The following is a 16,722-nucleotide window of genomic DNA, read 5'->3' on the forward strand; positions in this document are numbered from 1 at the left end:
AGAGGTGCAAGACAAAGTTTCAATGCAACAAATATTAAAAAAGATTTGTGATAGTTTTTTACCTTCCACAATACCCCAGGGATACATTCGCCCCCGAATTCTCCTTCCTTTGGTTTCAACCACAGTGTTGCTACCAATCACAGTGAATGGGATGCTTTCCTGGAACAGAAAATTAAAGGCCAGATAAAAACACTGCAATTGAAATGAATACATCTCTTTATATATTAATGAAAGCAACATCCACAGCATCTTCAGTGTTGGATACAGAGTAGCGCTCTCTAGGATCGAGTCGGAGATTGAGATTAATGAACATTGTACACAGAACATTCAGAAACTATAGCTGTTACTGAGATAAACACATGTCCCAATTATATTTTTTTATATTCTTGAACCATAGCAGTCCATGTAGTGTAGGTACACCCACAGTGCTGTTATGGAGGGAGTTCCAGCAACAAAGGCAATGCATTTCCAAGTCAGGGTGGTGTGAGACTTGGAGGAGAACTTGCAAGTGGTGCCAGTCCCATGCATCTGGTGCCCTTGTTCTTCTAGATGGGAAGGGGTGCAGGTTTGGGAAATGGTGTTGAATAAGCTTTGGTGAGTTGCTGCAGTGTATCTTGTAGATGGTACACACTGCAGCCACAGTGCACTGGTGGTGGAGAAAATGAATGTTTAAGGTGGTGGATGGGGTGCTAATCAAGTGGACTACTTTGTCTCAGATGGTGTCGAGCTCCTTGAGTGTTGTTGGAGCCGCACTCATCCAGGCAAGTGGAGCGTATTCCGTCACACTCCTGACGTGCCTTGTAGATGGTGGACAGGCTTTGGGGAGTCAGGAGGTGAGGAAATGTTCTGAGGAGTGCTGTGCAGGAGAATGCTGGGAAAGGCAGAATGTGCAGCTTGGCACCTGAATGTGCCATGCTACTTACCTTAACCAGCCTTCTGAAGTTCTGGATCCTCAATGCACTGTCTCCAGGTCGGAGGGACCACATTTCTGCTGCTGACTTCCTCGGGCACTTCCATCCACGCCTGCTTGGTTGGAGAGGTTGTCGTCTTCCTCCAGTTTTTGGGAAACATCACCTCACTGCAACCTCTCAGATCCTGCAGCAGGATCTCCAGGTAAGAGCAAGGGGCCTGGAGGGCAGCAGCCTTCCCAGGTCTCACCATTCCTGTGGTTGCTGCAGCTTTAAAAATCCATGTGCAGTTGAGCCTTTCTGACCCCTACTGGGGTCCCTTTAATTAGAAATCCTTCCTTTGACAGATTCAGTGTATTATCCCATCCAACCTCTCTGACTGCCCACAGAACCTACAAGCGGGATGCTCATACTGTGGCTCAGTTAAAGAGCCACAGCAACGCTTACTGAAGCCAATCTTCTAACGGTCCTGCTGTTTGAGGCGACCATCAGTTGAATATTCCACCCACTGGGCTGAAAATTATTTACCAAAATCAAGTGGGTTGAGATCGTGTCAGAAGTTAAAATGCAAAAAATCTGTAACAGGAACCGCACACGCCTCGAACCAACCCACCTCCAGTTTTAACAGAGTTGGAGCAAGGGGTAGGCAACAAACCTGCTCATGGAAAGCAGATAGTTATTTAAATGTTATAATAAGACAGCGAGCCTTCATTTCAACAGTCAATCTATTTTTAGCCCTAGGCAGCCAGATTTCCCACGACCAAGTTGGGATTTCCACGTCAGCAGAGGTGTTCTGGTCTCTCCACCAAAACATTGTGGAGTCTGAATCCACAGCATGAATGCTTTTTTCCACCCCTCCACCCCAAGAGGATCCCAGCCTGATTGACAGGCCTGGCTCCCTGTTGGAAAGGATACACTGTAGCAGAGACAGCAGAGGTGGGTACAGCATGGCTTGGAGGGCCGGAGGCTGATCGTGGTGGGTCAGAGATAGATCGGGGACAGAGCTGAGGCGTCGAAGGGTGACCAGTGATGGAGATGATTGCACAGAGGCTGGAGATTGTGGGGAGGGGGAGGTTTGGCGATTGTGGGGTGTCAGTAATTGTGTGGGAGTGCATTCTCAGTGGAGAATGCAATCAGGGTAGCGGGAGACTCCAATCATGGGGAGGGAAGCCGGTTAATTTCTGTGCTGTGAGGGAATGCTCCTGCTCCTCCTAGCCCAAAAGCAGTGGTGGAAAGATCCTTACCTTTTCTATGCACCCGTCAGTCATCACCTCCCTTTAGCTGCTGGGTTATCAGAGGCCTGAGAAACCCAGCCGGCCAGGGTTACATTTAAAAGGATCTAAGATAGGAGGTACGCCTCATTTAAATATTTAAATGAGCAACCTTGGGAGCTGCTGTGCCACGCCCCAATCACTGCAGTTCAGCACTACGCTTAAGTTCAGGATGTAAGAATGCTGTGCTCCTCAGTACCCGGTATTCAACTCTTTAATCCACAGTGGGATTGGGCCATGCTCAAGGCAGGGAATGAGCGGTTAGAAAGGACTTGAGGCAATGGTTGGTGTCAGGTTTATCAGCAAGGAATCAGGCAGATTGCAGCCCTTCTCAATAAATGACTCAGTGTTTAATCATCAGCTGCAGCCACAATAAATCACATGTTTAAACCTAGAGTGATTCACTCCTAATACATGAGATTCACAGGTCTCTTAGTTTTATCATTTTATAACTTTAACCCCCTTCCACAATGTAGATATTGCTTTTTTGATTTCCATCTGTAAAGTTCCCATGTACAATCTTTCTTGGGGAGGGAAGGGAGGGATTATTCTGCTTTTAAGGGCCCATATACAAATAGGTATGTTCAAGAAAACAAATACTGTGGATGCTAGAAATGTGAAATTAAAAACAGAAAATGTTGGTAAAAAAAAACTCAGCAGGTGGAGAGAGAAACAGAGTTAATGTTTCATGTCGATGATCAGTTCTAATAAAAAGGTCATGGATTTGAAATGCTCACTCTATTTCTCTCTCCCACAGATGCTGACGGATTCCAGCAGCAGAATTGCAAATTGCTGCTCAGTACCAGCAACAAGGTTCACATGAAGCAAAACTAAAATAATTAGTATATAGGTTTCTAACTAATTTGTATACAGAAAAAAATTTATATAGCATGGAAGGGGGACCCTTAGAAGCAAAAGGTTTGAGAACCCCTGTTCTAAAGGACTATAGGCGGCACTTACACTATAACTGCCGTGTCAGTGCCAAATGGTTTTATTTCCCATCAATGCTTCAATTGTAGTGTACATCCAGGGCCAGAATTGAGCCTGGAACTTGAGTGAAGGGGAGCGAGACCCTCCTGGACAGTCATGGTGTAAATGTTAACTGTGATATAACATGTGTTTGTACTCCTACCTTCCTATACAGTTCTATTCATTACACACCTTATATCATACGCAATATGTGACTGTCCCTCATATTGTGGCATGTCTGAAGAAATTCAACAGACTCCCATTAGCTCCGCCTCACCTTCAATTCCTGATCTTGCCGTTTAAATTCTTCATCCTCATCAGAGTCACATTCCGGGAACTGGTAGATTTTGATCCCATAGGATTTGATTTCCTCACGGATCTGAGGAGAAAATATTAGAAAAATGTAACTAGCAAAGGCAGGTTACTTTTCGAAGGTGCAACAGAAAGGCAAAGAGATTGTTGAACCTTTAATATTAGCTAAAGCTAGAGTCCGTGCATTTTTGAGTCCCCTATCTACGAAGCAGAACCACAGGGTCTCTAACCAGAATGCCAGCAGCTTTTGCAATGTAGCTGCCGTTATAATTCTGGGCAGAGTGGACAGCCCAGACACAGCTTACACAGAATCACAGAATCATTACAGCATCAAAGGAGGCCATTCGGCCAGTCATGTCTGCACTGGCTGTCCGAAAGAGCAATTTACCTATGTCCACTCCTCCACCTTCTCCCTGTAGCCCTGCACATTCTTCCTTTTCAGATAACAATCCACTTCCCTCCTGAATGCCCCAATCGAACCTGCCTCCACCACAATCTCAGGCTGTGCATTCCACATCCTAACCACTTGCTGCGTGAAAGATTTTCCTCATAATTGCTTCTTTTGCCTATTACCTTAAACCTGTGTCCTTTGATTCTCAATCCTTCCACCAATGGGAACAGTTTTTCCCCCATCTACCCTGTCCAGAGTCCTCATGATTTTGAACAGCCCTACCAAATCTCCTCTCAACCTTCTCTTTGCTAAGGAAACAGTCCCAACTTCTCCAATCTATCCACGTAACTGAAGTTCCTCATAACTGAAACCATTCTCATGAATCTTTTCTGCACCCTCTCTAATGTCTTCACATCTTTCCTGAAGTGTGGCACTCAGAACTGGACACAATACTCCAATTGAGGCCAAACCAGTATCCTACACAAGTTCAACATAACTTTCTTGATTTTTACTCTATGCCCTTATTAATGAAGCCTGGGATACTGTATGCTTTATTAACAGTGCTGTCAAACTGTCCTGCCACCTTCAATGATTTTTGCATATATACACCCAGGTCCCTCTGCTCCTGCACCGCCTTTAGAATTGTACCTTTTATTTTATATTGTCTCTCCATGTTCTTCCTACCAAAATGAATCATTTTACATTTCTCTACATTAAATTTCATCTGCTCCTCGTCCGCCCATTCTATCAACGTGTCTGTGTCCTTTTGAAGTTCTACACTATCTTCCTCATAGTTCACAACATTTCCAAGTTTCATATCATCCGCAAATTTTGAAATTGTGCCCTGTACACCAAGGTCTAAGTCATTAATATATTATCAGGAACAGCGTGGATCCTAACACCTTGGGGAACTCCACTACAAACCTTCCTCCAGTCCAAAAAATATCCATTAACTACTACTCTGTTTCCTGTCAGTCAGCCAATTTGGTATCCCTACTGTCCCTTTTATACCAGGAGCAATAACTTTGCTCACAAGTCTGTTGTGCAGCACTTTATCAAATGCTTTTTGGAAGTCCACGTACACCACATCAACAGCATTACCCTGATCAACCCTCTCTATTGCTTTATCAAAAAACTTCAAGTTAGTTAAACACGATTTGTCCTTAACAAATCCATGCTGGCTCTCCCTGACTAACCCGCATTTTGCCTGGTGACTCATAATTTTGTCACAAATTATCGTTTCTAGAAGGTTAAATTGACTGGCCTGTAGTTGCTGGGCTTATCTTTACACCCTTTAGTTTTGAACAAGAGCGTAACATTTGCAATTCTCCAGTACTCTGGCACAACCCCTGAATCTAAGGAAAACTGGAAACTTATGGACAGTGCCTCTACAATTTCCATGTTCACCTCCCTCAGTATCCTTGGATGCATCGCATCCGGTCCTGGTACCTTATCCACTTTAAGTACAGTCAGCCTATCCTATACCTCCGCCTTATCAATTTTAAGCCCTCCAAGTGTCTGAATTACACTCTCTTTCACCATGACCTGCACAGCATCATCTTCCTTGGTAAAGACGGATGCAAAGTATTCATTTAATACTTCAGCCACACCCGCGCCTCCATTTGTAAATCCCCTTTTTGATCCCGAATCGGCCCCACTCCTCCTTTTACTATTAATATGCCTAAAGACGACTTTTGGATTCCCTTTTATATTAGCTGCCAGTCTCTTTGCATACTCCCTCTTTGCTTCTTTTATTTGCTTTTTCACTCTGGATGGTTCCTTTTCTTTTTCCATAGCCAACCTAAACCTTATGATACAATGATCACTGTCCCCTAATTGTTCCCCTAATGACACTTGATCCGCTTGGTCCACCTCATTCCCAAGAACCAGGTCTAGCAGTGCCTCCTTTTTCCTTGGAAACATACTGTAGAAAATTTTCTTGAACACACTCTAGGAACTCTTGCACCTCTCTGCCCTTTACACTACTACTATCCCAGTCTATATTCAGATAATTAAAGTCCCCCATTATAAACACTAATTCCTGCACCTCTCTATAATTTCCTTGCAAATTTGTCCCTCTACATCTTTGCCGCTAGTTGGTGACCTATAGACTACACCAAGTAATGTAATTGCACCTTTTTTTGTTCCTCACCTCTGGCCAAATAGATTCTGTCCTTGATCCCATTGGGACATCCTCTCTCTCCAGCACTGCAATGTTCTCCTTAATCAGAACTGCCACCTCTCCCCCTTTCCTACTTTTCCTAAACACCTTGTATCCAGGAATATTTAGCACCCAAACCTGCCCTTCTTTGAGCCAGGTTTCTATTAATGCTACATCATACTGCCACATTGCTATCTGCACCTACAGCTCACCAATCTCATTTGCCACACTCTGTTCATTCACATATATGCACAGTATCCCTAATTTAAACTTTATTATTTTTCCTCTTACTCCAACCCCACCTAATACTTTACTATTTCCTACTCTAGCGCAATCCGTTTCTCCTAATTCTCTGTGCTCTTTAGTGTTCCTCTTCTGTCTTATTCCCTGCTTCCCACGCCCCTGCCAGGTTTAAACCCTCCCCAATAGCACTAGCAAATCGCCCCGCAAGGAAATTTGTCCCAGCTCTGTTCAGGTGGAACCCATCTGGCCTGTACAGGTCCCACCTTCTCCATAACTGATCCCAGTGTCCCAGAAATCTAAAGCCCTCCCTCCTGCAACATCTTTCCAGCCACGCATTCATCTGCTCTATCCTCCTATTTCCATATTCACTCGCTCATGGTGCCGGGAGTAATCGGAGATTACTACTTTTGAGATCCTGCTTGTTAATTTCTTGCCTAGCTCCCTAAACCCTGACTGCAGGATTGCACCCCTCTTCCCACCTATGTCATTGGTACCAATGCAGACCAGGACCACTGGCTGTGCAGAACACCCCCACACCAACCCCCCCACCCCGCCCCTAAGGGGGCTCTGCAGCCATTCAGTGACATCCTTTGACCCTGGCACCAGGGAGGCAACATCATCCTGGATTCACATCTGCAGCCACAGAAAGGCCTGACTATTTCCCTAACCATCAAATCTCCTACCACTATTGCTCTTCCAGTCATCTATGTGCCCCCCTGTACAGCGAAGCCAGCCCTGGTGCCATGGACTTGGCTCTGGCTGCACTCAGCTGAGAAACCACTATCCTCAGTATTCAGAACTGAAAACTGTTTGGAGTGAGATGCACTCAGGGGACTCCTGCACTACCTGCCTGTTCTTCTATGACTGTCTGGCAGTCACCCATTCCCTCTCTCCCTGCATTCTCTTAAGCTGCAGGGTGGCAACATCTATAAACTTGCTATCCACGAAGATCTCAGCCTCATGGATGGGCTGCAGTGACACCAGCTGTTGCTCAAGTTCTGAAACCCAGAGCTCAAGCTGCTGCAACTGATGACACTTCCTGTACATATGGTTATCCAGGACACAGAAAGTGTCCTGGAGTTCCCAGATAGCACAGAATGTGCACTCCAAAAGTTGGAGCAGCCCTGCCATTCCTCTATCTAATAGATAATAAACCTTGCTACTACTAATAAACCTTTGCATTCTGGCATGGAGTAAGCAATCCTCAACCAATCCAGTCATCTCACTTGGTCTTGATCAGCACCAAGTTCTGGATTTGGAGATGAATGACATTTTTCTATCATTTGTTGACAGGGTTTCAATATTTAATGCATACCCACCAGCAATCAGTGAACTACGTTCTGCGTGCATTCTTTTTACAGTGTAAGGTTGGTGAGGGAGATATTTCCAGGGTGATGCAAAACAATTTAGCAGTAATTAATAATCTTGCTCAGCAAGACCACAGCATTGTTGCTGTGAGAAGTGGAATAATGTCACTTTGGTGACATAGGTTGGAAGTGGATCTGCCAGTCAGTGTCGAGGGAGCTTTACTCATGCTGTAGCTGGCCTTAGAGTGCTTGATGTTGATACTCAGTGCCTGCAACTGAAAGCAGTCCATTCCTTAGCACTGACATGCTACCTTGTGATAAGTACAGAAATTCACACAAGGAGTGTTTGTTTTCTGACTTTATTAAGTTATAGTAAGACCCAAATAGAAGAATCACAGTAGGTTTGAAGTACATTTGAAAACATTGAGTTGACTTTTTCAGTAACAAGGTGCCACCAGATTCCTGGCAGTCGTTCTTTTGCTGATATTTCACATAGAGGGCAAGGCTCCACTGGTCATTGTTGACTGAAAAATCACAGTGATCATATTGTGCAAACAGTAAGGATTTCATTCAGTATTGTCTATCCACTATTTTAATGGGACAGTTTCTGGCTGCATAAAATATGGAACAGTGGAAAACGCCAAGATAATACTTTCATTCATATTCCAGCATATCATATTTCAGGAACATGCTTCATCTACAATGATTTATTTTGAAGCACAATCACAGTTGTTATAGAGGTGAATGTGGCAATTGATTTGGATATAGCGATCCTTCACAACAAATGAGATGAAAGACCAGCTAATCGATTTTGATGGTGGTTGTCGAGGGAGGAATAATGGTGATGACTGACACCAAAATCAGAGTGTGGTACAGCACAGCACAGAAGGAGGCCATTCAGGCCATCGAGTCTGCACCAGCTCTTTTGAAGAATAATCCAGTTAGGCCCACTCCCCTATATCCTGGCAAATTTTTCTCAATTATTTATCCAATTCCCCTTTGAAAGCAATTATTGAATCTGTATCCACCACCCTATCAGACAGTGCATTCCAAATCCAAACCACCCATTCTGTAACTTAAAGTTTTTTCTTCATGTCTCCTCTGGTTCTTTTGCCAATCACCTTACTTATGTCGCCTCTGGTTATTGACCTTCCAACCATTAGAAAAAGCTTCTCTCCGTTTATCTAAATTCTACACTATTTTAAACACCTCCATCAAATTTTCTTTCAGGTTTCTCTGTGCTATGGAGAATAACCTCCAGTCTATCCACATAACTGTAATCCTTCATCCCTGGAACCACTCTAGTAAATCTTTTCTGTACCCCTCCAAAGCCTTCACATTCTTCCAAAAGCTCAAAATTGGACAGAATTCTCCAGCTGGGGCTGAACTAATGTCTTATAAAGGTTTAGCATAGCTTCCTGGCTTTTGTATTCTATGCCTCCATTTATAAAGGCCACCCCTCCACTCTTGGTTTAAACCAGTATTTGTGGGGCCAGTAAGTGAACTTATATTGGGTTGAAAAGGAAAAATCCTCTTAAACACTTATATGCCTTTCAAATCCAATCGGAAAGCTGAATCAAGACTACGACACTATCATAAACCACCATGTTTCTCAACTGAATTAAAACTTGAAGCCATCAGGAGACCTAATGACAGTTGTAACTATGATTTATGTTCAGTATAAACAGAACATGGTAAGTATTTGAGGTTATTCTGTTTTCTAGTTCCAGAGTTTTTATCTGTTACAAAGTTAATCTGCTTTAAGTTATTTGGCAGAGGGTACGAAGCCCATGGTGGTTCTAAAACTATTGAGGCTGTGGGTGGTGACAAGATGGGTTGCCATGTGATTGAAGTCTGATTGGCCAATCTCTATCCCACCAGGGAGAATCAAAACCATAACCAGGAAAAGAGCAAATGGTGGAAATCTAAAAGAAAATAGGGTTGTTTTCCTTACAGTACAGAAGGCCAAGGGGAGATCTGATAGAGGCGTTTATCTGAACGCTTCATGATTTTAAAGCGAATAAAGAGAAACTACTTCCAATGGCAGAAGAGCCAAAAACCAGACAACACAGATTTAAGGTGATTGGCAAAAGAACAAGAGGCAACATGAGGGAAAACTTCTTTTATACAACGAATGGTTAGGATTTGGAATACACTGCCCGATAGGGCGGGAGAAACCGATTCAATAGTAGCTTTCAAAAAGGAATTGGACAAATAATTGATTGAGATAAAACTGCTGGGATAAGAATGGGGAGTGAAACTAATTGGATTGCTCTTCAAAAGACCTGGCATAGACTCAATGTGCTGAATGGCTTCCTTCTGTGCTGTTCTATGATTCAATAAAGCAGAAAGTGACTGAAATGCACAAATAGGCCAGCATCTGAAAGGGAAAACATAAGGTTAAAATTTGTGGTGGGACTTTTCATCAGACCTGTAGGGCATTGCTGGTCAAGTTTTATAATATTAACTTCATCATTGCCTCAGCTCATCTTCTGCTGAAACCCTCATTCATACCTTTGTTACTTCCAGACGTGACTATTCCAACAATCTCCTGGCTGGTCTCCCACATTCTACCCTCTGTAAACTTGAGGTCATCCAAAACTCTGCTGCCTGTGTCCTTACTTGTAAACTTGAGGTCATCCAAAACTCTGCTGCCTGTGTCCTTACTTGAACCAAGTCCCGTTCATCTGTCACTCCTCCTGTGCTTGCTGGCTTCCGGTCAAGCAAACCTTGATTTTAAAATTCTCATGTCTGTAATTTCCTCCAGCCCCACAACCGTCAGAGATATCTGCGTTCACCTAATTCTGACCTCTTGAGCATGCCTGATTTTAATTGTTCCACCATTGGCGGCCACGCCTTCAGCTGCCCAAGTCCTAAGCTCCGGAATACCTTCCCTAAATTTCTTTGACTCTCCACCTCTCTATCTTCCTTTAAGATGGTCCTTGAAACCTAACTATTTGACCAAGCTTTTGGCATCTGCCCAAATATCACCTTGTATTTCAGTGTCTAATTTTGCTTTATAACTCTTCCATGAGGTGCCTTGGAATGTCTTATTACATTAAACGTGCTATATGAACACAAGTTGCTGTCTTGTGATCAAACGTATGATCAAATGTCATGATCAAACCTCCAAGAATTTGTGCACCCAGAGTTGACAACCCTACTCAATCTTCTAACTCAGAAGTGACAGAGTTACCAACTGAGCCAAGCTGACATTTGAAAACACATTTACGATATTGCTGCTTAGTGACCAGAGCACAACTTCCCCCAGAGCTACTAATTTGTTGATTATATAAAATTCTAAGCAGTCCAAGCTTTTCCCATTTATTCTCACTAAATAGTGGAATAAATGACCGTCAAAACCAAAAGCAAGGTGAGCTACAGATGTTTGCTCCACGCAACAGTGCCTGTTGTGACTGACATAATGAATCCATTTACCTTTGGTTTCATTTTGGTAACCTCGGCAGGAGTCAGTGTATCTGCTTTGGCAAGGAGTGGTACAATGTTCACCTTGTCATGCACAGCCTTCATAAATTCCACATCCAACGGCCGTAACCTTCCAAACCAAACAAAGCTTAATCACAAGACAGACTCAGGTCAGGTTATTGGCATTTTGTAATAGTTATTAGACTTACATTAGAATTAAAACCTACATTGATTAGGGCATCCAAGCTTTTTGCCATCATGGGTTTTAGGTTTGTCCCATGGAATAAGCGCTGTATATAAAGTTCATTAATATGTAAATACCTTAAACTGCTGATACAAATAAATCTTGGTGTATTGAGTTAGTAAAATGAGGCACCAGTGCTAAGCATAGCCCTTGCCAGACCTCCAGAGCCACAAAATGATAACTTCCAGAGCATGTTTGACAAGGCTCTGTACAAGATATTATTAGCAAAATTGAGTTACATAGAATTAGATGTAACTGTGTGATATGGGTTGGTAATTGGTTGGGAAGTAGGAGACAGAGTTGGGATGTGATAAGTGATGTTCCCCAGGGATCTGTAGTGGGCTTCAGTTTTTTAATCATATATATTAATAATATGGATAAAGGATTAGAGAGTTGGATAGCCAAGTTTGCAGATTAGTTGTATAGAATTACTTATTAAAGTTACAACAAAACTATTTACTCTCGTGGGTGAAATTCAAAATAAGAGGGTATAATCTTAAAATGGGAGCCAGGCCCTTTGGAAGTGAAACCATGAAGTACTTTTCCACATAAAAGGAGTGGTTTTTTTATGCCCTCCACTGTGGCAAATTTCAAGGCAGGGCAGGATGGTGGCGGGTGGGGACCCTGTTACCTTCCTGCCTCCACCCCGATTAAGTCCGTGGTGGGAAGGTCCGTGGACAGCCTCTCACCCTGCCGTCAATTAAGACCCGTAAGCAGACAATTAATGCCCAATTAAAGGCTTCTTTCCGCTGCTGCTATTAACCTGGGGCGGGCAGGCCTGTCACTACGCGGGGAGCACGATATGGAAACCTGTGAGAGTTTGCTTGCGGTCTCCAGGGGGGAACCCTTGTTCAGAGGCACTCAGTGCCTGAACAAGGGAGCCAGCATTGGGAAGGGGGGAGCCCGCTGAGAGCCAACCCCTGCCCACCCCCCCTACAAATCCCTCCCCCACAAAACCTCTACCACCACTTACCTGTGGCCTGGATCGCCACGATCCTGGGCCTCTGCTGGATACCATTCCAGCAACAGCCACTGCCTCCCCGGTGGCACTGCCGAGCAAAAGAGCTGCAAGCTTCTGATTGGCCAGCTGCTCTCAGAAGGCTGGACTTCACGTCCCCAGGGTCCTGATCCTGGGGAAGGCCCGCCGGCTGCCTCTCAAGTGCCTGATTGGTCTGTGATACGGCGGGCCTCCCCCAAAGCAGGCAACGTGGGTCTCTCACTGGCTCTCCAAATGGTGGCCGAGACCCTGTCACCTCCATAAAATTTCCCCCTCAAGATTTTTAAGCCTGACTGCTATATTTTTTATTAGGTTAAGATATCAAGGGATATGGAACAAAGGAGGGTAAAACATAGTTACGGTACAGCAGGCATGGTCTAATTGAATGTAGGAACAGGCTCAAGGAGCTGAACGGCCTACTCCTGTTCCTACGTTTCAAATGGAATAATCTAGCAAATAAGAAATACAAGAGAACTGAGCTGCCTGGACTTTGTGCCGTTCATTGTCAGGGTTCAAAGGTCATAGTTTGGATACTCCTGGGTTCGGGAATCTTTCATTATCTAACTATGGCATAACAAAATTCCTGTGGGAGATGTGGAGTGAATTTTCCAGTAAATGGGTTCTCGTTGGTATCACTGCTAGAACTAGTTAGTACTAAATCAGAGTTAGCTCAGTGCTTCAAATGTGGAAAGAACATATTACGCACATCATTCATTAAAGTCCACAATATAACACACATCAGTTCTCAGCCACTGCACGGAGGGACACAATGGCACATGTAACCAAGGTATATCCAAATTCTCAAGATTCTGAATCATTGTTTTCTGGTCTCCCAAAATTAAATCCAGCAAAACTCCTCAATATCTACAGAATGCTATATCCTACATTAGATGCATCAAGGCAGTTTCCTTCCTAGACATTGGAGACATATTTTGAATATGTATGCTGCACTTTAAGATTTTTTTACTATTTTGACCCAGGATGAATTTTGGTAATTTTTATTGGCACAGAACTGTATTTTTTTTCCTCCTCTGTTTAAAACAGTATACCTTTAAGACAGAGAGAGAAGTTTTAGATTTCTGAGAACAGTGTGCCATAGCTGCACTTGTTACCTAGACAACAGCAGGAGAGTGAGGAGGTCACATGGTATAATGTTTCAATTTAACTATGTGTACAAACCAGTTTTGAACTTGAGAGCGTGCTTACTGGAGAAAGGAGCTATCTATTTATCTCAGCAGAAATTCTACAATGAACTACAGGCCATGTTAATTGCCTAAGGAGGTTAAAACCCTTTGAAGAGAACATTTGTATTGCTGGAGGTAGCAAAATTCCTTTCTTTACTTCCAATCCAAAAAGCCTTTGCTTCAAGATTGAATCTCTCTTGACTGATTGTGTTTTCTGGAATTTGCAGTAAAGTTTCATCTGAGAGACTGTCGGGTTTTAAAAATCTGAGTGGACCTATTGCTGCACTGCTTGTTTAAAGAACTGTTTGATGCCTGCTGCAGCTGAAGTGCTTTGAATACCTATCTATTGAAGAACTGTTTCATCAAATCTGTGTGACGATTTCGAGTGGCATTTGATTATTTTGACACTAGGATACTTCATTCATCAGGAAAGTAATCCACAAAGACTTACAATCCAGTTATTTATTTATTCTTAAGAAACAGCTAAATTATAAACCATCAGTTAAAAAAAAGCTAACCGTTGATTTTTGAGTGTATGAATGGGGGAGTTAGAATAAATAAATTTAAGGTCTTTAGACATAAATTTATCTTAATAGTGTTTAAGATTTAGTTTATTAATAATTAATTTGTTGTTGTCTAAAGATACCTGGTTTGGTCTGTTTTATTCTGGAGGTTATTAGGGTGTTTAATTTAGCTGTTTTCCAGTTGGGTGGGAAACCTTTAATAATATGCTGCAACCTGTGGAGTGATGGGACTGAATTGACAGTGCATTGCTCCTGCCTCAGTCATAACAATATTAAGATGTTGCTATTGTTATATTTAGCTCACAATGGATTAAATCCACAGAAACATTAATTCTGGAATGCAAACTAGGCCCAACTAACTGGACTGTTGAGAATGGTGCTCCCCACATACCACATCAGCTTGAGGGCAAAGGAGATGTGTGAAAACATTCCAGTAAATTTTAACCCGTATGTATCAAAGGCTTCATTCATGTGAGCTCACAGGGAAGCACCCGATTGCAAGGGACCACTGACCATTTCCTCAACCGTCCCTAGCTGTGGCCTCCTGCTGCTGGCTTTCCCTCCTGGCAGCCAGCCAGGCTGTTAACATGTCCTGCTGCTGACTAGGAAAATGGAAGAAAAAAATGATAGCAAGGTCCTGCTGTTAAATTTATAGCACTTCTGCATCCCCAGAATTCCTTCCCACCCTGCTACCACCTTCCCTGCACTCTTCCTCCCCACAAATATTGGGCCAAAAAGTCTGAAGTAATCTGGAATGAAAGTCATGACACAGACCATAAGAACTCCCTTCCTCAGTTTAGCATCAACTATTCCCTACATTTATTAGTCAGAAAGTGTATACAGCCTGCCTTTCCCTACATTACAACACTGACTGTACTTCAAAATACTTCACTGGCTATGAAGTGCTTTGTGAAGGCGCTTTCTTTAAGAGAGGTAGCTTTACTATTCTCTAGGTTATGAGGAATATTATGAAATACTGTAACATTTATTCTGTTCATCCACATATTCCTTGTCAAATCAATCAGCTGATTTCTTTACAATTGGACTAGTCTAGCCAGAATGTTTATCAGTCCACCTTCTGAAAGATTGGAGGAATGTTCATGGGGACAGGCCCCCATCACCCCAACCTCGCCAACTCCCTCCCAACTCGTTGCTGGGGGCTGTCTGAATGGCTCCAGTGACCCTGACCCTTCTCAACGTTCCTGGGGTCACCGTTCCCAGTGGCACTGCAGAGCTGCCAGCCTTCCGATTGGCCAGCAGCTCTGAAAGTGGGCGCTCATCCCTTAAAGGGACAGTGTCTCCAATGGTGGCCAGTTAATTGCCTGTCTGCCGTGGAATTATAACAGGTGTCCAACGGAAGGCCAAGGCTGGGTCTCTCCCCACCTTCCGACCCACTGCCGGATCCCCGTCACCAGAATAAAATTCAGCCTATGGTCTCAGCAAATTTACAAAAGCATTCATTTGCCTCAACTTGTTCATATTCTCAGTCCAGCTGCTATCTTGATAATTGGTCCAACTCTTTTTGTAGTTTGTTTCTTCCAATCTTTTTCTCTATTCATACTGGAGTAGAGTTCCATAACACTGGTAGGTCCTCAGTAATTCACTGAGGGTGAATGCCAGCTGGCTACCTGACTGGAGGAATGGGTATTGGAGCCGAGTTCAACTCCAACTGTGAACACAGAACCAGAGGACTTGAAAGAGACATGATTAGAAAAGATTTTTTGGTAACATAAAGCTGATGTGTGGAATGGACTCAGATAAAACAGTTAATGCTACTCTGAGTAACACCGTTAAAAAAACTCTATTTAGAAATGGGACTGACCAGGATAGAGATAAGCCAACACTGGGAGACACAGAGTTCCCCATCTACTTGGGCAATGTAGATGACATACAGGACCAAGGAGGGAAAATGGGTTAGAATGTAAAATGCAGGTCGTGATGTCATATAGATATTCTCCAGCTTTGCTTGATTTGTTATGGAGGCTGGGAAACTTCCAGAACTTTTCTCTGGAGATTAACAGTGAATACTTTTACTTCCTGCACATGAGATTTACCCTCTGTAACTAAGTACGTGATGCCTGACCTGGATGTGCTTGCAGACGACGACAGAGTAAATTTTCCATGACACCTTGCCCAACGGGATTGTTGCTGCACTGGGGGGCCAGTCAGAGAGTTGGGAGCAGATCTCAGCAAGCCCATTTCAGGACACTCTTGATTTTCTGTCCATTAAAACTTATGACAGGCAAATCAGGAGCATTCCAAATCATCCACTCGTCCCTCTGTGCCCAATTGGTATTTGGTCAAATGAGACTCCTGTCAGGTTCGGACTCTCAGAAAATCTACCCCGGGGATCTAAAATGAGAAAGTAATCCATTTCTCATTACTTATATACCTCATCATGCAGAGTATAGCATTCACATGAATCTTGGTACGTTCCTGGATTCTGAGCTTTGCAATCAGTTTGAATTGTGCAGCAAACTGTCAAGTATCAGGAGTGACACTCACACCGTACCAGAGCAATGAGATAACAAACCTGGTCTGCTGTTAAAACCTTTCTGCTTACCCATGGCCAAAAGGAGAGATGAAGTAAAGGCAGCAGTGAATTCGGTTGTCCACAATGTTTTTCCTGTTCAGCCCACTCTCATCACGGAAATACTGCTCAAACTGCTGGTCTATGTAATCTGCAACTGGCTTCCAGCTGAGAAAAACATGCAAACAAAATTCACAAAATGCTACACTGGACAATGCCACAGATACACTTCAGTAATATGGGGGGGAAGGGAAG

At 43.3% G+C, this 16,722-nt stretch overlaps 1 protein-coding gene and 1 long non-coding RNA gene across 2 annotated transcripts in view; one reads left to right on the forward strand and one right to left on the reverse strand.

Moving 5' to 3' along the window:
• LOC137346622 (uncharacterized) overlaps positions 1–16,722 on the forward strand; it is a 66,611-nt gene that overhangs the window by 35,487 nt on the left and 14,402 nt on the right. The gene's annotated exons all lie outside the window — the stretch shown is intronic.
• Positions 1–16,722, reverse strand: part of LOC137346527 (septin-4-like) — a 51,509-nt gene that overhangs the window by 30,544 nt on the left and 4,243 nt on the right. The window contains exons 4-7 of the mRNA XM_068010000.1: positions 16,501–16,635; positions 11,001–11,118; positions 3,426–3,527; positions 63–159 (exon numbers count right to left, since the gene is read on the reverse strand). Of these exons, the coding sequence (XP_067866101.1) occupies positions 63–159; positions 3,426–3,527; positions 11,001–11,118; positions 16,501–16,635 (452 nt within the window). The remainder of the gene's footprint in view (positions 1–62; positions 160–3,425; positions 3,528–11,000; positions 11,119–16,500; positions 16,636–16,722) is intronic.

The sequence above is a fragment of the Heterodontus francisci genome, chromosome 30 (genome assembly GCF_036365525.1).
Source record: "Heterodontus francisci isolate sHetFra1 chromosome 30, sHetFra1.hap1, whole genome shotgun sequence".
NCBI classification, from domain to species: domain Eukaryota; kingdom Metazoa; phylum Chordata; class Chondrichthyes; order Heterodontiformes; family Heterodontidae; genus Heterodontus; species Heterodontus francisci.